The sequence below is a fragment of the Hyalella azteca genome, unplaced genomic scaffold (genome assembly GCF_000764305.2).
Source record: "Hyalella azteca isolate HAZT.00-mixed unplaced genomic scaffold, Hazt_2.0.2 contig14884, whole genome shotgun sequence".
Lineage (NCBI taxonomy): Eukaryota > Metazoa > Arthropoda > Malacostraca > Amphipoda > Hyalellidae > Hyalella > Hyalella azteca.
The window spans coordinates 34,868-57,505 of NW_025944753.1; the positions used below are offsets into that span (position 1 = coordinate 34,868).

Genomic DNA, 22,638 nt, shown 5'->3' on the forward strand with positions numbered 1-22,638 from the left:
TCCCGAACTGTACTCAGCAACGGCCCCTTCAAAAAAGAAGGAGTTCTTCAAGAATCTGATGTGATCTATAAATTTTGCTTCAAAGAAGGTTGTAGACTTCTTCATCTTTTGGACTACATTAGAGTAATTGGAGTAACTTCATCGACATTGAGCAGCTGTTTTTCCTGCCACCTGAGACAATTTCGCAACCAGACCAGGTCTCAAAGTCTTACCATCGAGCAACTTCATCTCATGATCCGTGATGAATTCAACAGGCTCCCTGACACCCTTAACGACAACTCTCACTGTGCTGGAGAAACACGCCAGCATCTTCATCGTGCGGTGACCCGAAATATTCGACCGACGATAGCTGAGGCCCTCATCTCTGCGGATTGGACTCCAGCTACTCGTCTCGTGGCTACCGGATTTTCTGAACTTTGAGATTGTTTCGGAATTATTTTTCGCGGTTCCAAATTTTCGTGTTGTATCATATTTACGTGTATCATGTACTTATTTCCGCCAAAATTTCAGTATTCAATGCTTCCTATAACTTGAAAATATTTACGTGTATCATGTACTTATTTCTGCCAAAATTTCAGTATTCAATGCTTCCTATAACTTGAAAATGAATGATATCACATTCGAAACGTCGTTAATAAATTAATTTACTTCCTTGAACCTGAATTTTTATCAACCAACGTCAGCTGAAGAATATTGTTCGATCCTGAAAATTTAATTCGATGATTTCTCTGGTCATTAACCACTCATATATATATATATATATATCATTGCGTTCCGACTTATTAATTTGAATCAATCTAATGAAGGCCGTAATTGGACAGTTACGTTTAAAACTCATCAGTAACACGAATAACTACCCTGTTATGACAGAGCTACCTGGTGGATCGAGGGGCGGCTGCACAGCTAACAAAAGATGACATCCTCGCTATCACTTATAGATGCAAAGTTGACGAATTTCTGTCATGCGATAAGTGGACGTCTCCAGGTAATATGAATATGAGTAACCTAATGGATGTGGTATAATTCTATAAAAATTTCCTATATTAGTTATTCAGTTTTACTTGTATCGGAAATCTCTATTATAGCGATATTTATCTTTTGGGTTAAACAAAATAATAATTAATCTATAGAGGTACCTATGTATTGTATGGAATATGTACTACTTATTACAAATTTTTCCATCCTAATATTAATTTGGTAGAATATGAAAACATTAAAATATCTTAGTTGTCGTTCAAACTGAATAAAAATATGGATTCATTTTGTCGAAGTTACTGGTTGAATTAAGTTCACTTCAAAACATGTGCATTCAGGCTTCATATTTACTTAATCTAATAATACTTTCAGAGCTGGGCCTGTCCTCAAAATTAGTCCAAGTAAAGGTTTTCTTGGACACTGGCTTTCACTTGTGCTGGTATGCGCACAGTGAAACGCGGTATTCTGCTCCTGTTGATATATCCAACATTACACGTGCCATCAGATGCGTGAAAAATTATCTGCCTATTTGCGTGCAATATCCCACCCAAACGAGAACACTTCTGAGGATTTTCCCGAAGCTAACTGTTGATGGTGGGTTCAAGTGAAATGGTTTCATGTGTTGTCATTCACTCTGTGATTTCATTTGTTGCCATTTAGTGCAGGCACGGATCATGCAACAACAATAAGATAGAAAAAAAATTATCATTGCCTATGTAGCAAAAGAACAAATGACACGAACAGCAACATATTACTAATATTACAGTAAGACTTACCTCCTCACATGGAACGAATATATATAGTTTCAAAACTGTATTATCACGAAACTGTGTATCAATTGTAGCTTATATGTGCAAATCGCAATCACGGACGGAAACAATTTTTAGAATCAAAAGAAGTTATCGAGAGTGAGAATCGTCAATATCTCAGTGAGGAGCCTAATTTCATGCCATTTTTTCATTTGCTTGCAGATCAGAAATTATTGAGCGTGGGAGACTTGAGAATTGTGAAGATCTCAGATACGTCAATTAGTGTCCAGTGGAGTAAGGTAAACGGGACCGACGCCGTTGAGGAATACACCGTGAGATCCTCCGAAGTCATGAACGACGATACAAACGAACACATTGAAAACGAACACAGAACTTCAAATAATTCATTCACAGTTGCTGTAAAGGGAAATCAATTAATGGGAAAAATAACCATTTGCATGGCACCGGGTCTCAAATCCTCATTCAGAAACGAGAGCTGCATTAACATTTTAAGCAGGTACAATGGTAAGTGGGTACCGTGTGTAATAAGGAATGAAAATGAAAGAACATCAATTAACAGGCTACATTAAAGATGCCAATTTCAATACATATACATATCATGTTTGTGAATTGAAAAAATTTCTGAGTGATTATCTTGATTGTCATATTTTTGATCTTCGTTCAACTTTGTCCTCTTTTTAGAAAGTTAGTATCGGTTTCCTTTGTGATTGAAGCACCACTTTCGTAAGATAATTCATTTAAAATATTGTATTTAAAGTTTTTCTAGATATAACACCACTTCTCTTTTCACATTTTTAAGATGCTGGCTTTCCAAGAACGACATCTTTTCTTCCCGTGCGGTCGCTGGGCATCAAGTCCCTAGACTGTCACGAGGTAACTGTTGGCTGGGAGGAACCTGGAGACCTCTGCACCGTGAAGCAGTACCTTCTCTCCTACTCCTACACATCCCTTGTGAAAGAAATAAACTCGCCTAAGGATGATCAGAACATCACGCTTGCCTTCCCCAGTCTCAACTACACAATAAGAGAAGCGTATAGCCAGAGCGTCTACAATGTCTGCGTAGTGGCCCAATACGCAACAGGCTCCAGCGCTGCGAAATGCATACAGCAAACCACGGGTGAGATAGGTGGGAATAGAGCACCAGAATGCTTTTAAATAAAATCGAAACTGAGCAAAACTAGATATTCGTGCCAAATTGTTCTAGATTTGCGTCGATAGAAAACATTAATCCATTGGTTCAATAAAAGAGCATGGTTTTGACGCAAAGTTTATGAGGGACATTCTTTCCCACAAAAGGTACGCCATAAGGTTTATTGTATTAAATCAGTTCAGAAGCGCAGTTGTATTCATTCAAGTTTGAAATTTGACTATCAGCAATGCGTATTTTTTCAAGCATAGCTAGATGATAAATGCTTTAAACTGATGAAATGTTTATTAACACAAATGTTTATTGAAAGAACTGTAATTACTGTACGATTCTTCTCAAATAGTCACTCCCCTTCCAATGTTCAACTTAAATTATTACCATGTTCAATTGAAGTCAATTTTACAATCAAACCTTCAACCAAGACAACGTGTGCGCAATGTTAAGTCTTTCCTGAGCAGAGCACGCGCCTCCCAGATTTATCAAGCTAGAGTCAGCAAGCAACTCTTCCCTCAATATCAGCTGGCAACCTCCTGACAAATGCCCCGGTCACGTGACACATTACGGTATCACTGCTACGCTCCCAAGTGAATCTAAAACACACAGCAACTATTCAGCCTTCCTCAATGCCTCTGACTGTTCCGACCAGCAGACCGGGGGATCTCGGCCTGTGTGCAAGTTCACAATTAATAACCTGCATTCAAGCCAAAGCTATCGTGTAGTTGTCACGGTGAGATGCATTTATATTTAACAAAATATTTCACTTTAGCGTTGAAATAATGGTTGACAGAATTGTGTTCATTAGATGCTCCAACTGAATTTACAGAAGAAAGAACTGTAGGTCTCAATTTATAGGTCTCAATTGAATATCAATATATAGGTCTCAATTGAAATATCTTACTTCGTAAGGCTAATATCATATCATAAGGCTAACAACGTCTAGATTAAGATGAATATCGAAACAATTCCGGCAAACAACGCAACTCTAAGTACTGGTAGTCGAATTTCCCAATTAATTCCGTATCTGGAAAACTAACCAGAAAATATACCAAGCAGGCTTACATGGATGACAAGAAAATTGGGACCGACATTTCTGATGTTTTCTACACTTTGGAATCAAGAGCGACGGAGGATGCTGCAAGAAATCTCGTCAATGAAAAAACTATACTACTGATGTTATCAGTGGGTTCTTGTATTGGTGGGCTTTCCATCATCGCTGTATGCATCTTATATTGTCAGAAAAAAAGCCGCGTAAAAACTTTGGATAGTGAAGAAGGAAGAAGCGTTGCCCCAAATGTGTAAGAAATTTTCCGTAATATTTTGATCGCACTTTTTCGTGTACATGCAACTATGTATGTATGACGCATGACTGAATGCGAAAGCGAGATTTGTCCCCACTTAATTCTGACATTAAGTGTGAATTACTTTGTGATCATTCTGGCTAATTCACTTTCCGTACCATATTTATCATGTAGGAGAAAGAGAATTTTCCTCTTTAATCCCAAATAAATATAAATTCATATTAGTTGCAGTATGATTAAACACCACGCCCTTAGCCTTTTTCTAGATTCCAAACTAACTCCATCAAACATATTACCAAAACCCTTGATACTATTTTTAGCTTGAAACTATTATATTCTATTAGACTATTTTTAACTTTCCTTGCAAACATAATTGATGCTATAATAATTGGAAATTACCGCAACATAGTCCGTTGAAATGAAGTTTAGCTGTTATCCATCATTAGAAGAACTCCTGTATATATTTAGCGGATAATTGTCTTGTATTTTTCCAGAAACAGCGCTGTCCAGACAAGAAACAGGTCTGGAGACCAAAAACAGCGCTGTCAGGAGCTGCTTGCTGCCATGATTCAGGTCCCTTAAATGGACTGTAAAATAATCATGTATCATATGATAAATCAACTATGATATATAAATATCACATGGTAGAATCTCTTTAATCCACGGGTTAAATGAAAATCAGCGAAGAAATATTTTTTTCTGGGGAAATGTGTGATGAATAATTTTTTAAACGGCGACAGAACATTCAAGGAGAGCAATTTTAATTTTCGATGTCCGAATACATTTATGGTGTTGACGCTATTAAATTTTTTAATAATTGAGAATGTAAACGAAATTTCGAAAATCAGCTTTATCTGCTAAAACTAAGACCCCTTGTACGGTGGAATGTTCTATTGAGAAACGTTCTTTGAATTATTATTCCAACAATGTATTTCAAAGAAAAATGTAACTCAAGCTGTAATTTTGCAGCTGCAAGCCTCCGACACTCTTGGCTTCCACTTCGAACGTCTGCAGCGCGAGAGTGCCACGGGTGACGTGGACGAGGCGCTCACCACAAACAACATCTGCAAGAATCGCTTCAACAAATACGTGCCATGTAAGTCTTCTCGGCTCAATCAGAGGTCTTATTATTTTCATAAGTTACTTGCCAAAAAAAAACTGCTTTACACTATGTTTAGGGGCACAAATATGCTGAGGTGAATATAATCCTGTCTTTCTCAGAGCACAAGGGGTTATTTTTTTTCATAGTCTGCGGTCTGTGAGAGTATATTGTTGGAGGCCTAGGGTATAAATAGGTTCAAGCAATGCTTACGTTGCACTGTTGCCTGTACCTAAGCATGGGATATGGATCAAGGGAAACAGGATGCTTATCTGTCTAACGACAGGAGTCGTGAATTTCTTTAACCAGGATGTACTCTTCGAATCTGCTGACCGAACCGTATGTTTTTTCAACCAGCAATTGATCTGACTTTTTGATGCCTGAAGGTATGAATGCTTTCAATCCTAATGTGCTCAGTTGACCTGCCTGGGTCGAGGCTAAGAATGGCTTTAACATAACATAGTGATGTCGAGTCTGAACATATATTTTTCCAAAGCTTTATTTAGTCTAGTCTTTGCCAATAGATATCTGAGATAAACATAGCAGATGCGGGTAGTTCAGACCAAAAGCGTCCTCTGAGTAACCCTGTCTCGAAACACGAGTCCAGCATTTCATTAATGAGTACTGAACTGATAGCTTACTTATCCCAAGGCCTGGGGCATAAATAGTTTCAATCAGTTCTCGCTGTTAGTGTTTTGAATAAGATACATTTTTGATCTAGGGATTTAAAGTTTAGAGAAAATCGTCTGATGGTTCAAGTCCGCAGAATAGAAACGCTAGTTTATTGCCTGGTGAGGAGGCGTGACAAAGGAACCCAGTTAAAATTTAGGGCAGGGAATAGAGCAGGCCGTCGCCGGCTGCAGAGCCGACGTAGAGACGCGACAGAGCAGCGATAGAGCAGAAATGTCCGCTTTGGAGACGATATCGCCAGCCGCGTATCAGCGCTAATTAGCTTCTGAGTACCTGCCCAGGTGTGCTCTGTCCTGCCGTCACGCAGCCCTTACTGAGCACCGCCTGCTCAAACCTGCCCAACGCCTGCTCTGGGGCGGCTCTGGAGTTTTAGGGATAGATTGCCGGTTATAGTTTCACGGCTCCATCCTGCTAAAGCGCGACCAGCCCGGCTAAACCCGGCGCCGGTCTCGGCTCAAAATTTTAACTGGGAAAGTTCAGAGCTTGTTTTTGAAACCTGCAATAGCAAACGTTCATTGCAGTGAGCTTTGAACTCCTCTTGTAAATTGAATAAAGATTGGGTTAAAGGACGATCACGACCTGTATACGATCACGTTGATGCATGGCCTAATTGGATTTGGTGAGAGCCCACAGCATCACTGTCTCAAAGTTTGCTTGACTCAAATACCGGCGCATAAATCTCTTCAGAAAATGCATGCATTTAAGTCTCAATCTCACGTCAGGGCGCCTTCCTCTACATCGCTCTTAACATTCTAAAAAGTCATCACGTCATCAGCTCTCAAAACTTACGAAGCATCAACGATAGTACACTGAACACCGTTACTTAATTCAAAACTGATTGCAACGCTGAATATCCGCTGAATAATCGATTGGTTTCGTTGTGGGAGCTAATGTCAAACAAGTGGCTATAACCCGATGGTTCCCAAAGTGGGCGATATAACCCCCCTAGGGGTGGTGGAAAGATTTTGGCGAGCGGTAAGGAAGAAGAGGGCGTTTGGGGGAGCGGTAGGGGGGCTGCAGACCAAAGCCAAAGTCAGAAGTTTCAACGTTTGTTTGGCGATTTGTACACAACACGTGCATCACATAATGACTCACAGCGATGGTTTTTTACCCAGATCTGTTTTTTTACCTCTCCTGGGTATACGTCTCGGACAAATTAACGGCCGGATCGCGGCCGGTCTCACAGCCAATTTCCAAATTCAATGATCAAGGAATATCTCTCTACTAATGAACTTATCTCAATGAAACTTGGTACACGTATTCATTAGGACATAACGGTAATGTTTAGATCAATAATTTTTTTTTATTTTGCCTTCATTTGTTTTTGCTATAGTTATATGGCAATACGGGCCGAAATTAACAGTGATCAAGGAATTTCTTCCAAACTAATGAACAGATTCGAACGAAATTTTGAATTTACTGTCCCAACTACCGAACGGTAATGTTTAGCTCGTGAAAATTTATTCGATTGTGCCTTTGTTCGCGAGTTTTTTTTCGTTCCATCTTCATTCGTGATTTAAACAGCAATGTGTGCTTAAATTCGCAGTAATCAAGGAATTTCTTCCAAAACTACTGAATAGATTTGAAAGAAACTTAGTATTTAAATAACTAACCTCAGCAACGGTGATGTTTAGCTAACTACAATTTTTTCGTTTTGCCTTTGTTTGCGGGTTATACGGCTATACGTATACGGATATACGTAAACGGCTCCTGGTTAAACCGGCCGGTAGAAAAGCCGGTCGTTCCTCCTATATCTGTATACTGTAACTCGCGAACGAAAGCAAAATAGAAAAATTGTCACGAGCTAAACATCACCGTTGGGAGGTTAGGTAATTATATACAAAGTTTCATTGAAATATTTTCAGTGGTTTAGAAGAAATTTCTTGATCGCCGCGAATTTAAGCGACAAATTATACGGCGATTCGGGCCGAATACAAGGAAGTGTGAAATCAAGAATGACGGTGAAATAAAAAAAAACTCGCAAACGAAGGTAAAATCGAAAATTTTTTAAAAGCTAAAAAAATCACTGTTTGGTAGCTAGGAATGTATATTCAAAATTTCGTTCAAATCTGTTCAGTAGTTTGGGAGAAATTCTTTGACCACTGCGAATTCCGGCCTTCATCGCAATATAACATCACGAATGAAGGTGAAATTTAAAAATTTTTACGAGCTAAAAATCACCGTTAAGTTCTGATGAATAAATGTTTCAAGTTTTATTGAGCTGCGTTCATTAGTTTGGGAGATATTACTTGATCATTGAATTTGGGGATTGGTCGTGCGACCGGCCACGAGTCAGGCCGTAAATTTGCCCGAGACGTCCTAGGTTTCTAGTGCGGAAACAGTTAAAACAGCTTAAAAACATATTGATTCACTAAATTGGGTTTCATTGGTGAAATACACTTTGTGTTTAACCTTTATCTTTTAAAATTGCAGCGTACTAAATTTCAAGAAAGAGGCGCATGTTTTTATATGTGTCCGTGGGGGGCGCTATAGAAATTCACTAGGGAGCCAAAGGGGGCGCCAGCCTGAAAAAGTTTGGGAACCACTGCGCTAACCCTTTCGAAATTTTGAGGGTGAGCAGCTTCTGAGTTAAAGACGCCTCTAGCTCGCCCAGCGCGTCTGACTAGAATCCGGTCAAGACCGAGCGAGCTTGGGGCGTTCGTGGGGCGCGCGCATTTGGCGACTGATAGCTTCGGCATAGACATGGCCGAATTTTAAAGTGCATTAAAAATGCCTTCACCCTTCCCCCTCAATTGGGGGGAAGAGAGGGGGTATTTGAATTGTACGCTATATATATGCAGACTAGACGGAAAAATTAAAAAAAATGTATTACCGCGGCACAATGTAGCAAATTGGTTAGAAACACGAATTTGAACTGGTAATAATATCAGTTATTACAACTTTCAACCCCAACTTTCCGCGTTACCAACAACAAAACATTCTCTAACTTTCAATAGGACTCTACAATCAATATTATCCAATATTCAATACAGCTCAATATCCTCCCCCATTATCCATGTCCGAAACATTCTATCATTCCAACTTTCGGATTCTCCAACATTCGGTTGGAGCAAAGGTTGGGTTTGGCTGTGCAGAGAGGCAATGCAGCTAGCATCCTAACAGCAGTCAGAGAAAAGTTCGACGTGGGCCCGCTCCTCGCTCGCGTCACAGCTCAGTGACCCTCGGAGTCGGTGTAGGCCACCATCAGAGGCGTTAAGGTCGGGGCCCTGATCATTGACATGAAACCATTCCCTGTAGTTAATTAATAAAATTAATTCCTTTTTGTTGGAATGGTGAGTGTGGGAGGCCTTTAAAAAAAATTCAATCACTTTCATTCATACTTATTGCGGATACCTCACATTGTCCACGTACGGGAGTGCGAAACATTCTCTCACCGTAACCAGTATTAAAACTTCTCTCATATTCGCCATCACAAAACATTCGCCTATACTGTTAAGCATTCTCCGACAATAATCACTTAAATCAGTCCTCAAAGTTCTCCCAAAATATTTGCAAACAGCCTAGTGCATATACAGGGCTCACCTTCAACCATTTCAATATTGCGCAGATTCATCATAGTAGCTAATAATTTCATACCTGTTTTTCTAGGTATGAAATTCCCAAAATATAAAATAAAATGCAATAGAATTTAAATATATTCGAAGTAATGCAATTCAAGGCGCGACCCGCGCCCATTCATATTTCCTCTTGCATGCTCGCGTACCTAACATCCACTGTAATTTGCTAACGACTTGTCATTTCACGATACGTCACTAGTAAGTTCTGTTCAGCTAACTGTTTTGCTCTGGTCTATAAAATTCTGCGTACAGCGGCTGTGAAGAAGAATAGAACTATTACTACCGTCGAAATTGCAGTTGGAATTTGTTGCCTTCCAACATTGTTCTATGACAATTTCAGAAATTTATCCTCTAATACTTTGCAATTCTTCGAAAATAACCCAATTCATAACGACAATTCTGTTTTACTCCGTCAAAAAACCTGATGATGCGATAGAAAGAAGCACATAAATGATAATCACAGAAAAAGAGTAGTTTAGTTACTTACAACGCTCTGCATCCTTGTTAATACACGTTTTGCTTGCAGCGGCTCGGTGGTGCTAATCACGCTGTCGACTGTCGGCAGTCCTTAACTTTCGGTACCACAAATCGATTCGGCTAATATGGTGAATTAGAAATGGGAACCTAAGGCATTTGAATACAAGCAGCTGAAATAACTCGCTCATGCACACATATATCCCAAGTTGAAAATTTATTTAGCTGCAGAAATCTTCGCCATATGGATCCATCCATATGGTGCATCCATATGCCGCCATGGTCTTGGATGCCGCCATACCGGTGCCCTGTTTTCCAATGAATATCACTCCATGAGTCCCAGGACAGTAAAACTAAGAATGTTGCGCTTTTAAAAATGTTCGGAATTAACATGTCTATCCTTTAAAACAAATTATTTTCAAGTTGCATATTTCACTATCCACTGTACGATTACAAAACTGAAAGGAGAATTGTGTGTCATTCAACATGCGAGCAAGACTAGCAGCACTAGGCAACTGCGCCAGCAGACAGCAGCCCGCGCCCAGCACTACACAGTCTCGGCGCCTAATCACGCCCCCTACAAAGCCACAAACTGGGGTAGTGGTAACCCCCAACTAATGGGGGAGTATCATAGCCGAGGGTTAAACGTTTTGCCTGTCTAACAACAAATTTTACGCAGCGAACAGAATTAAGTAACTATATGAAATACAAACGTAATGCATGGACTAAGTTTTGTCATCGATGTCGTTTGAACCACCGAATATAGATTTTATTAATTTGTTAAAAAAGTAACGAGCTACCATGATACTAAAGTTGCGGTCAGTCATGCCCAGCGCGCACAAACTCCATTGAATAAACGATCATAGTTCACTGAATGAATTTAGTGAACCACACTACAATATGATACAATTGTGAACCGCACCTGAAAATATTGAAAATTTGTAAACCTGTTTGAATAACCTAAGGTATATTGTTCAATGCCTGTCATCAGGCAGTGCCCTGGCATCACAATATCAAGCAGTTTCATGCCAAATCATAGCGGCCTAAAGTTTAATAAAAAATTTGCAAGCCCTGAATGAAAAACCGAACGTACAGCTATATTGCTTTTTATGCCAATTAACAGCATACATATTAGTTATGTATGTTATGATATGGATTTGAATTTTATCTAAGGGAGCTACAGGCATTAATTTTTTTACTGCCACGTACTTATCAAGTGTTTTTTCCTCTTGCACTCCTAAATTATATTTCCATATTTCTGTGTAAAAGCATCCTGTGACTTTAAAATATAGCAAAGTAAATTCAGATAATTTTATCCTATGCATAATGAAATTATTATCTAACTACTACGTCTACGTAAGTTCAAAAAATCAGAAAAGTCAATACTCATTTCGTCCATCGTATGCCTTAAAGAAACGTACGCGTGTACATACATCGACGCTCTTCAATGAGCGGGTGATGATAAAGGTTCACTTAAATACCAGCGTCTGATATGAGACAGCCTGACTACCTGCACTTTTGGTTATATCACGCAGATTCGGCCCATCGTGCAATCGACTCCCGCAATAAGCTCCTAATTTCCAGCCTAATAGGGCAGATGGCCGATTGGCACCAGATTCCCCTCTAAATCGAGTCGATGGAGTCCGGGGTGACCGTGCATGTAATCTAAAATTTGACTGGGAAGTGGGTTTTGTGAGAGGCACATAACTTCTCAAATACCATTGTTTCTATGTATAATATTTCAAATGAAAATTGACCGAATATACATTGGTCAACAAAATTATAATTTTTTTGTTTTTGCTCTAAGAATAATCCATATACACAGTTAAAATTCATATCGTGTGTGAAAAAATCTATTTCTCGCACGATGCTATTTTTCCAGAAGCAAATTGAAGAACGTTATTGCTGCAGAAGAAGCAATAACGTTTAAATAAAATGAAATCATGCCTGATCAGCCATGACAAAAACTTCGACGGTTAATTGGCCATGGAGATATTTGAATAATTTTTGTAATAATGTCACTCGTTAGCTTGATTTGCAAATTCACTAGAAACTTAAAAGCAGAGAAAATTCCACAAAAATCATACTCTCTTTAAAGGAAACGTTTCGGAGTCCAGCTCCATCGTTCAAAATTCTAGAAGACAGATAAATCAGTAATTTGTACAGTCAAGATTACAAAAACAAAACCTAAACAGTACAACCTATTTATTTATAATTTCAAGTGGGTAAGAGCTAATAGTGTGAGTAAGAGCTAGCATTAAACTATGCCACTGTTTATAAATACACAGTGATTCCAAAATACGTAAATCGGAAACACCTGAAGTGGAAGCTAAACCCTCGGAGTCATTATCAGAAATTTGGACACCGCACTTCTCGGCGTGAGTACTCACAGCCGAATGAGGGGGGGCGCGATAGTAAGTGACGATAGTTCTACAACTCCTCCCTTTATGTTGTGCGACCCTAGAATAAAGATTGCTAGACGCCATCCCGACGTAAGGAAATGCACATCGTGCATAACTGTATTTATAAACAAGAGACGCTCGCATATGAATAAGGAGGAAATCTTTGTGTCTTTACTATGCTATGCTTAAACTACGTCAGGGGAGCCAAAACTTGTGTTCTCAGGATACTTCCCAAATGTTAATATTCGTGGTTTATTGGTGAGCAACTTCATAATTGATTCTTTTTTGAGGTTCAAAGAGATCCTCCCTATTCATATGCGAGTGTCCATATTTTATAAATACAGTTGCGCACGTTGTGCAGCTGCGAACGTCAGGATAACGACCCGTAATTTTTTTATTCTAGGGTCGCACAATTACCATAAAGGGAGGAATTGTAGAACTGGTCGCTCAATATTGCGCCTCCTTCATTCAGCTGTGCGTAATCACGCCGAGCAATACGACGTCCTAATTTCTGATGGTGATTGCAAGGTTTTAGCTTCCAGTTTAGGTGTTTTAGATTTGCGCATTTCTAGAATTATTGTATATTTTTAAGCAGAGGCCTCATTTAAATTTAGCTTTTAGTTTTTACCCACTGGAAATTGGAAATTGTAAAAGGGTAGATTTCCCGTTATTTTTTTTAATCTTGACTGTACTAATTACTGATTTATCTGCGTTCTAGAATTTTTGAACTGACGATGGAGCTGGACTTTCATACTTTTTCTATGAAAGTAATATGAATTTTTATGAAATTTTCTTTGCTTCTAGGTTTCTAGTAAATAATTAATAATACAGATTTTTCGCAGCTATGTAGATGATTTTACATAAAGCAGTGTCCTGCCTTTTGCCTCTAAATAATGGCACAAAAACATTACATGATTCTCGAAATTTGGTTTGCTGAGACTCAAGGTTTGCTGCTCTATTTGGATTGCGTATAATTTCTAAAATCATTTTTGCACAACGTGCCTCAAAATAATGGATCCTATGATTCTAGGTAGAATAAAATTTAATATTGAAATGATAATCAACTGCATTTTGTCCGACATTCCCATCATTTCCATTGAGATTTCATTGCAAATTTCATAGACACGTTTCCCTTTGTGTAGAAATTTTCCTCTATACCTTCGTGCAGAAAATGAATTTATGATTGACCTCTTGAAAATTACTTTAGTCCTGCTTTGTAAGGGAAAGTGGGGTACAATGGGTCAAAAAAATAAATGCAAAATCACATAATTATTTTTCTCTTTTTAAATACGAAATAATGAATAAAACTACGCATCACATCCTTGGTTGCATTAGAACTGTTCTTCTGTCTAGAAATGAAAAAATACAAAATATTATTTAAGGGGACCGGCTACCTCTAAATTTTTAATTTTGGGGTTTTCCTGTTTTTGTGCTCATCTTAAAGCTTACTTTCTGACGCATCGAACGGTACCAGAATCATCTCTCTACGTCAAAAAATGATTTCGTGACAGCTCCCTGAAGGGGGGCGGTTTTGAGGGCCCTCCAGTAAAGTCTATGGGATTAATTCGAAGGCTGGACACACTAAAAGGAACGTCTGACGTAAAGCGGCCAATTATGGCATTATCTGGTGCTTATACCAATCTTAAGGCTTACTTTCTGACGCGTCGAACGGTACCAGAACCATCTCTCTACCTGCATTTTGAGGCACAGGACGCGTCGCAGAATGGGGGGCGGTGGGGGGCAGCCTTCACTATTTGAATGGGAGATAATTCGAGAGTAGCACTACAAATATCGCGTATAGCGGCCAACACACTCAGTGCCCGTCATGACAGCAAGGTGAGAGGTATGCAGCCAGTCGCTTTATGCCTCCCTGACTTGGTTTGAGGCTTAGTTACGGTATCTAGGCTACGTTACGACTGTTTTACGTCATTTTACGTGCCGCGCGGCAGTTTTTTGGGCGTGGTGAAAACCTCCTATTGCTCTCACGGTAAACCTATCTCCTCCTACAGTTTTAAAGCTACAGCAATGAGACATATACCATTCGATTCGTAAAGACCATACCTATAAACTAACTGATCATTTTTTTGAATTTGTGTATGGTTCGTCTTATATATGGGGGAGAAGGGGGGGGGAGGGGGGAAAATGAGAAAAAAATGAGAAAAATGGGAAAAACGCGCATAAAAAAACTATGGGGAAAATGAAAAAAATGATCAGCTAGTCGATAGGTATGGTCTTTACGAATCGAATGATACGTGTCTCGATGTTGTAGGATGATATTTGTAGGAAGAGATAGATTTTCTAAAGTACCCCTTTTTAGCAGTTTTCTATGAATTTCACGTTTTCTATCAATTTTTCCAAAAAATTCATAGGGGCAAAATTTTATTGTTTTTACATTTTACGTATGTATGTGAAGTTTCATGATGATCGGATAATAACTAGAAGTTTTTCCGGAGGTTAGCCGGTCCCCTTAAAAAGTCCTTGACACGGGCCACTGTGGGACAGTCCATGGGGTCCATTGGGACACATAACAATTATGATATAACTTATCACAATTAAAGTCAAAACCCCCAAAATTTTGGATTTGGGTGTCGATTTCTGGAGGGCGTGAGTTGCTTGCTGGGGCCAAGCAAAATCGAGCCGTCGAGAAATTTTTACCCTAAAAGTGAAAATGGTGAGATGGATCGAAAACGTCGGCTGCAGCCAAGCAAACACGACCTCTCAAAATGGTGCTAAAAGGTTCAGGTTAGAGTTTTGTCTTTTTCTTGTTCTACATTCAATACTGTTGCTATGAAAGACATAAAGGTTTCTCATTTTGACTGATACAAGGTAGCTGCAGCAAGATATAAAAACGTTCCTATTTCTCACCATGACCAAAGTAAGATATTTCATTCAACATTTTCGTCTTTTGGCTTTGTTATTAAGCCTGCCAAGGCCTACCATCTTTTTGAATCATTAAGCCTACCATCTTTTTGGCTCCGTGATTCAAAATTCCACAACAACGTTATCATGAAGCTTTGGTTTTCTATGAAATGGTTCAAAATATTTATAACTTTTTTCCATCAGTAATTATTCGCCTATTACATAGATGGATAATGTAAGATGCGGAATTTTTTCCTCTGATAAAGATGAGTAAGAGTCTGTTATTTTTTCGATTAATATTTGGCGACAAATGGTCAATTTTTTTATTGGAAGGTCTGGCCTTGAAAAATTGGAAGTTCCCGGGACGCGGACATTGTCCCCGCGTTTGCCCCAAACAAACTGTTCCATTGTTCCCCATACCACTATTTTGGAAACATTTGACGAGTATTTTCATACTAATGAACCAAGTTACTATCTGTCTTAAGCAACTAATTTTGAGCGTATTATTTAACAATTAATCATACATAAAGCTCCAGTCTGCAAAATCGAGCCTTTTATTACATTTAATTCATGAAGACAAGTATGTAGATGGCTCCCCTTCAAACAATATATTGCGTACTGAGAAATGCATAACAGAGCAACATGTCTCTTCGCTACATCAATCAATGCACTTACTTGTGTGCTATTGCTACTTTGTACAGTTGTTAAATATTGTTTTTTAATATATAAATAAATTGACGTGTCCTTATGATCTTATGATGAGTTTGGGACTTCCTGGTCACCAAGTCCCTGGTCACCGGTAACGCTGATGCGCCGCCTTTGTCCTGTTCCACTGTGCCACAATCCACTGTACCCAACTTTCCCAACTTAACGGACAGAAAGCTCATTTTCTTATCATTTGATTATTATGATTTCATCTTCCTTCAAATTATGATATAAAACACAAAATTTACAAGTTATAACTAAACTGTTCCTAGGAAAATCCTTCAAACTTTAAATGCACCAAGTTCATGTGACAGCAATTGAGACATCCAGCCTAGCTTATTTCTATAGTTGTGTTGTTTCTTCGCTAGTCAACAGGACGAGAGTGCGTTTGGAAGATTCTGACGGCTCCGATGGCTACATAAACGCGAGTTTTATTCAAGTAAGTTTAGATATAATCCTGATGGAGACCACTGGACGATGCATACCTTTTTTACAGAAGGACTTGTGATCACTCAAAGTTGAATGTTTATGACCTTTAGATCAAAAACAGCTATATTTTCCTCTGAAAACCGTAAACTTATTATCTGAAAATTTGCCCATTTTTTTAATTATTGGAATCGGAACATAAAAATTTATTTCCAACAATTTTCGCTATAGTTGAGCTACTGGAACTTGTAACTATGTAACTATTTCTCAAGCCTGAAGCACATCTTATCATAACAGTTGCAATATCTGTCGTAAAAAATTACTGCCCTCAGAGCTGCAGAACGGACATCAAGTTCATCCCTATGTTGACGCATTCCTACCCTCAGAGCTGCAGAGCGGACATCAACTTCATCCCTATGTTGACGCATTCCTAACCTCAGAGCTGCAGAGCGGACATCAAGTTCATCCCTATGTTGACGCATTCCTACCCTCAGAGCTGCAGAGCGGACATCAAGTTCATAGCGACTCAGTCTCCCCTGGAAGACACCGTGGCCGACTTCTGGCTGATGGTCTGGCAGCAGAAAGTGCACGTCATCGCTGCACTGGACCACTACGACGATTCAATGGTAGCTCCAAAGTAGTATTGACCAATGTTCAGCTTGTAAGCTGCATTTTCTTAAAGACTAATGAATATTGCATTCGAGTGTTGGTTCTAAAGAGTCTGCTAAAAATTAGGTTGGATAGTTTATCATGAATTTTCAACTCAAAAGAAAAACGTTATTAGTGAAAGAGAACACGAATGAAGTGATAGCTGCTCCAAAATTATTTTGAACGATAATATTGAATTTCTCTCGAATGATTGGTCAGAGTTCAAAATTTCAGTATAAAAATGGTCTTATTCTAGGTGAGTGGAATCTATGAGGTCAGTGGTCTAGTTAACACAAGTCCGTAGAAGTGATCCAGTCAGCCTATTTCATTTTTCACAACAGTTAAAATGTTCAACAGGCTGTTACGTGAGTTAATTTAAAGAATAAATGGTTTAATAACGAAATGGGTGATCGATGAACCGAGAACATTTCCCATTTGTCACTTCTAAAACTTGATATTGAAATTTGTTGACATCAAGACGCGACAATTTAACTTCAGAAACTATCCAGACTAAAAATAAAACTTCCTGCCTAATGAATGATATGTAAAATTAAATAAGAAGTTTCCAGGTGACATAAATGCTGATCTTATATGTGGGTTACAATTTAGACAGGGAAACGTCACATACGCACATGAAGATGAATATATGATGAGAATTTTGAATTTTTAATGCAAGTGATAGCTGATCCAAAGTTCACATTAAGTTTGATTGAATTAACCAACTAAATCGGTATTATCACAGAGAACCGCAAACATTTCGGTCGTTGGAATTTTACCGTCAAATTCGTGCGATGTCGATTAGCAAAATTTAATAATAGTAGTTTATTTTTTAGAAAATTGATGGAATCATGAGTCGATTATTGAATCGCCAGGCTGAATAAAGAAAACTTATATTAAAAATATTATTAAATACTAATAAGTTCTCTTCCGATTATTCAACAATGGGGAAGTCATACAGGAATAGTGACCAAACGAGCATGAAAAATCACCTCTGTGAAAATTACTTGTATTTGTATTAAGGACAATGCTGATGACACTTGATATATAGCATAGAGTATACACAAATTAACATTATATAATAAACTATAAAGAAACTTGGTTTCACATTTCCACAATCGATGAATAGAATTCGGAATATTTTGAGTTAAAAATTAATTTCTCGGCCTGTGGTCTTTTTTTGCAGCACTTTTCCCAAGGAACTCGATTTATTCAATTTTGCGTCCCGCTCGCGAGCGTTCTTCTCAGTCAAGTAATGGACAAAGTCATTGAATAGCGTTGCCTGGCGATGAGCGATTCTCTTTGCTTATTTCCCAAGTCCACGCAGGAATGGCGCCCATACTGGCCGCGGTCCAAAACCAAGTCCGTGTACTGTCCCCCCATTCAAGTGAAGCTCATCAGGAGGCTGAGGGCAGAGTTCTTCATCTCCAGAGACTTGGAGCTCTCAGACGTGAGTTCTCGGAGGGATGCTTATGGCGTTCGGGCTCCCAAACCCAATTAGCCTTCGTGATAGCATTGCTTTAATTCACTGGTAAATCATAGTTAAAACACTTTATTTCACCACTTTTTAAAATGAACACATTGAATAATAACCAAAGAATAATATTAGCACGTTCAATTCAAGTTAACAGCTGAGATTTGAGACTAACTCTTGACTTGCGGCTCTCCTAAAAGAAACAATTGAAATAGATAAATAATGGTACGCTTAAATTAAACGTATTCATAAATATATAAGCTAAATATTCACACAATTTGTCCACATCATATCTATTCACTTATATATTCACATATTAACATCCTAACATAGCACCCACCTTGGCTCCGGCTTTCCAAGCAACAATAATCAACGAAACTTGGCATTCCGTACATTTCTTCCGGCGAACTCTAAAGCAAAATTACAAATAAAATTTAGAATAATAAACCATTTTGTAACAAGTATTACCGCCTCAAAATACATGAAAATTACAAAAGATTTCTGTCTTTTACAATGGTATTATTTTGTTCAACGGTACTGTTAGTGAGCAATACTAATTGTAAACATTTGTCAAAACCCTACCTACAATGAGTTTAGTTAATTCACGTTTTTTAGATTTTCGCACATAAGGTCAATAACAGTTCCAGGTTTTTATCATACGCTTTTTTAGAGTCCGGGTAGTGAGGTCAACAAAAAAATCGTCGCAATTGTTCAGTGTTTATAGCCGATCTATGAAAAATATGAGTATGAACGAGAAAATAATTTCAAGAATTTGAACGCCATGCATATAACAGTGATAAAAATGAAGAACAGATGACAGTCAGAAAGATAAGACATTAGATACATTTTTGGAAGAATATTTTTCATTCGTCTATTGAATTATGTAACTTGGATAATGACGTAGAATGGATTGTGTTTTAATGGATAACTCAGAATTTGAATTATTACCACAATATAAAATTTTAATTGATTTTTAAAATAGAACAGTAACGAAACCAATAACTCTCTAAATTTTTAATTTCATATGTTATCAAGTTTTCATGAAATCTTTAATTGCATTATCTTCTATCACAGTTCCTTTGGCGAATTGAATGATAGTCATTGAAAATAAATCCTGTTGAATCCTGCTGATCACTTGTAGATATAGGTAAACAATTTTTACGACAACCTAAATTTGTTTCCGTAATTCCTGGTTATTGGTCGTTACGAGTACCCCAAAATTCAGTTGCAGGTTGGCGAAGTTGATCGGCTCATTGAAAATGTTTTTCATGTTTAACCCCAGGGCGAAAGCAAGCGCGACGTGCGACAAATTCAGCTCACCAAATGGACAGATGACTCAAGCTTCAGGCCTTCTGACTTCGTTGGTTTTCTTCATAAAGTTCGTCAATGCCTGCCAGAGGGACCGAGTAACGTGATTGCCCACTGCAGGTGAGTATTTTGTGACAGAATTCAGAAGACCCTTGCACCGGAACCTATAGTTTGACAATAAGTTTCTATTTTTAGGCCTCTATTATAGTTTCAATCATACACAATTAAAAGATTGTTCAATTGATGTGTCAGGCTTGAATGAGGCTTTTGCTTCTTTTTTGATCTGTCAGGCGATAAGAGAAATTGAAAATCGCAAAAATAAAATCCTGTGATCTGCGAGCAGTAATGGTAGTGGACGGACGGCAGTTTTATTCGGGCTGTGGAACCTGCAACTAAAGACTGAGTTTTCCTATGAAGAAGTTGATGTGATGGAAGTGATTTTGAACCTGCGCCGGAACAGAGCACACATGGTGGATTCACTTGTGAGTAAATGATATAAATCAAATGTGAATCAACATGATGATGAAGATGTGAATCAACATTCACAGCTGTCATTTTTTCTCGTAACTTTCAATGAAAATCATGTGAAATTACAGTGTTTTAACTGAACTTCTTATTCCAGATTTGAGGTATAGAAAAAATGTTACTTACATATACGAAAAATTAAATGAAAACTGCAAAATTTATTTGTTTCATTTCGTAAATTTTGATTCGTTGTCATGCCAAATTCTTAAATCTTAAATTTGGGTAATCCTTCACAGGAAAAGGCGGAAAATCTGGTCATGGCTTTCATTTATTATCTCAAGCTTGCAGTCAGTACAACTCGAGGTGGGTGACTCAATACTTGATTTTACAATACCCACTAATTAACGTGTTACTCGCGAATAAGAGAGAATTGCGATAGTTTCTTCAACGCCTGAAGGTTCGGGTAATTTCTAAACGAGATTTCGAGTCGGCGAAATATTTTGTAAATTTTGAGCAAGTTATTGGGACCAATAGAAGGATTTTGAGATAATCTTGAACTCTCTGTAACTTATTCATTCAATGTACCTTTGGTTGACATCGTTAAATACTTTCGAAAGATCATGCAGTAAAATTTACATTTCTCGTCATTTCAGGAATTGCGTTCGACCTAACAGTGTGTGATGATCTCCAATCACAGCTCAGTATGGCTTCCATTGATGACGGATACCAAAACACGTACTCTGGGGAACTGATTGCCAGTAGCAGAACTGGGGAAACCATTGATGAGGCAAGGCCACTACTGATCCAAGAATCACTTGCTCAAATTCAAGACGAACCTGGTGGCAATGTTATGCCTGGGAGATGCGAATCTGTACAGCCGCAAAATTCTGTTTCAGTTCAGAGGAGCCCATACCAAGCGTCGGCTCATGTGTCAACATCTATTGTTGAACATAATGCGAGGGTCTTCACTAAACCATCCAAGGCAGTGCTAGATTGTTATGAGATGTCTCCAGTTATTTCTGCATTTCAACAAACTGTCAGCCAAAATAATGAACGCAGCACCAATGAATCCATCCGCGAAGAAGCTGCGCGCCCAGCGCTTGCTGCAGAGATTCCCCACTCAACTTCCTCTCTAATAATTACAACTGGTCAAACAAGGGGACTCCATAGGTCTCAATTACCTCCATCTATGAAGAAGCGACCACTACCACGTATTAACCGAAAAAACACTAGAACCAATATCGTAACGGGCAGAGGACCAATATCGTAACGGGCAGAGGACCAATAACGTAACGGGTCTTAAACAAATAATTAGGGAGAATGCCAACGAGGCCTGAACAAACGGGGAAATTGAATGAAAAATGTATATTTTTCAAGTACTTTTAATCGCAATTGCTTGAATTAAAATAATGATTGATAGTGATTAATTTTATTATTTTACAATACATTAATTAAAACATTGTTTCATATAAATCATTAGAATTAGTACATGACCTGGAACAAATTCCACGTTTCTTAGATGATTGAGCTCAAAAAACGTAAAATTTAAGCCCCACTCGAAATGAAATACTGTGTGGGCTATACAGAGTTTGGACAAATAAGGGAAACACTAAACATTTTGATATCGTAATTTTTGAACATGTTATAAACAATGAATACGTAAATTTTTTAATGTTTTATTGTTACTACTAATTGATATTTTATCATTGCACAGATATTTTTAGTAAATTTTTGTTTTCATAACCTATCATATAACCTATAAATGACAAACCTCTCTGACTTTAAAAGAGGCCAAATTGTTGTGCCCGTTTGGCAGGTGCTATTGTGCCAGGAACTTCCCCAATTTTCGACGTTTCTGGAGGTACTAAAAAATAATGACTGTTTTAATAGAAAAGGAGAAACGTCCTCTGCAAAGAGAGGACTGGCCGAAAGTCAAAGTAGTCTGCATGAGAGAGACCGTCGTTACCGATTGCGAATTGTGAGGGACAATCGAAAAACAACGCTGTAAAATTTCTGCAGACCTCAATGTACACCGGCAGAACCCAGTTTCCATTAAAGACTTTCCGCCGAAAGCTGCACAGATCTGGATTCTATGGAAAATCTGCAATGAGAAAACCTCTGGTTTCAAATACAAATGCTGAAAGCCCTTAGAGTGGTGTAAAACCTCCAGAATTGGTTCATCGAATAGTGGAGAAATGTGCTTTTCTGCGACGAATCATCGATCGTTTACCTTACTTCCAATATCTGACCGAGTTAGGAGACAGCCAAAAGAGTCATTTAACCACAACTGCCTCCTCTCAACCGCTAAATATGACGGGGGATC

At 38.4% G+C, this 22,638-nt stretch overlaps 1 protein-coding gene and 1 long non-coding RNA gene across 2 annotated transcripts; both read left to right on the forward strand.

Moving 5' to 3' along the window:
• Window positions 1–4,719: 4,719 nt before the first annotated feature.
• LOC125179074 (tyrosine-protein phosphatase non-receptor type 61F-like) lies at window positions 4,720–19,974 on the forward strand. The gene is made up of 6 exons (XM_047884212.1): window positions 4,720–4,763; window positions 5,160–5,286; window positions 16,366–16,436; window positions 16,918–17,049; window positions 18,396–18,518; window positions 19,825–19,974. Exons 1-6 carry the CDS (start codon window positions 4,755–4,757, stop codon window positions 19,972–19,974), a joined length of 612 nt encoding a protein of 203 aa, XP_047740168.1. The 5' UTR covers window positions 4,720–4,754.
• Window positions 19,975–20,242: 268 nt separating this feature from the next.
• Window positions 20,243–20,998, forward strand: LOC125179075. The gene is made up of 3 exons (XR_007157140.1): window positions 20,243–20,332; window positions 20,612–20,678; window positions 20,969–20,998. It is a non-coding gene; the product is annotated as an uncharacterized LOC125179075 (long non-coding RNA).
• The last annotated feature ends 1,640 nt before the right edge of the window (window positions 20,999–22,638 follow it).

Excerpts from the sequence above, each read along its gene's own strand:
- LOC125179074 (XM_047884212.1), top strand. Across the intron at positions 5,287-16,365 it reads CTTCAACAAATACGTGCCAT|TCAACAGGACGAGAGTGCGT; the intron begins GTAAGTCTTCTC and ends TTTCTTCGCTAG. Across the intron at positions 16,437-16,917 it reads TAAACGCGAGTTTTATTCAA|AGCTGCAGAGCGGACATCAA; the intron begins GTAAGTTTAGAT and ends TCCTACCCTCAG.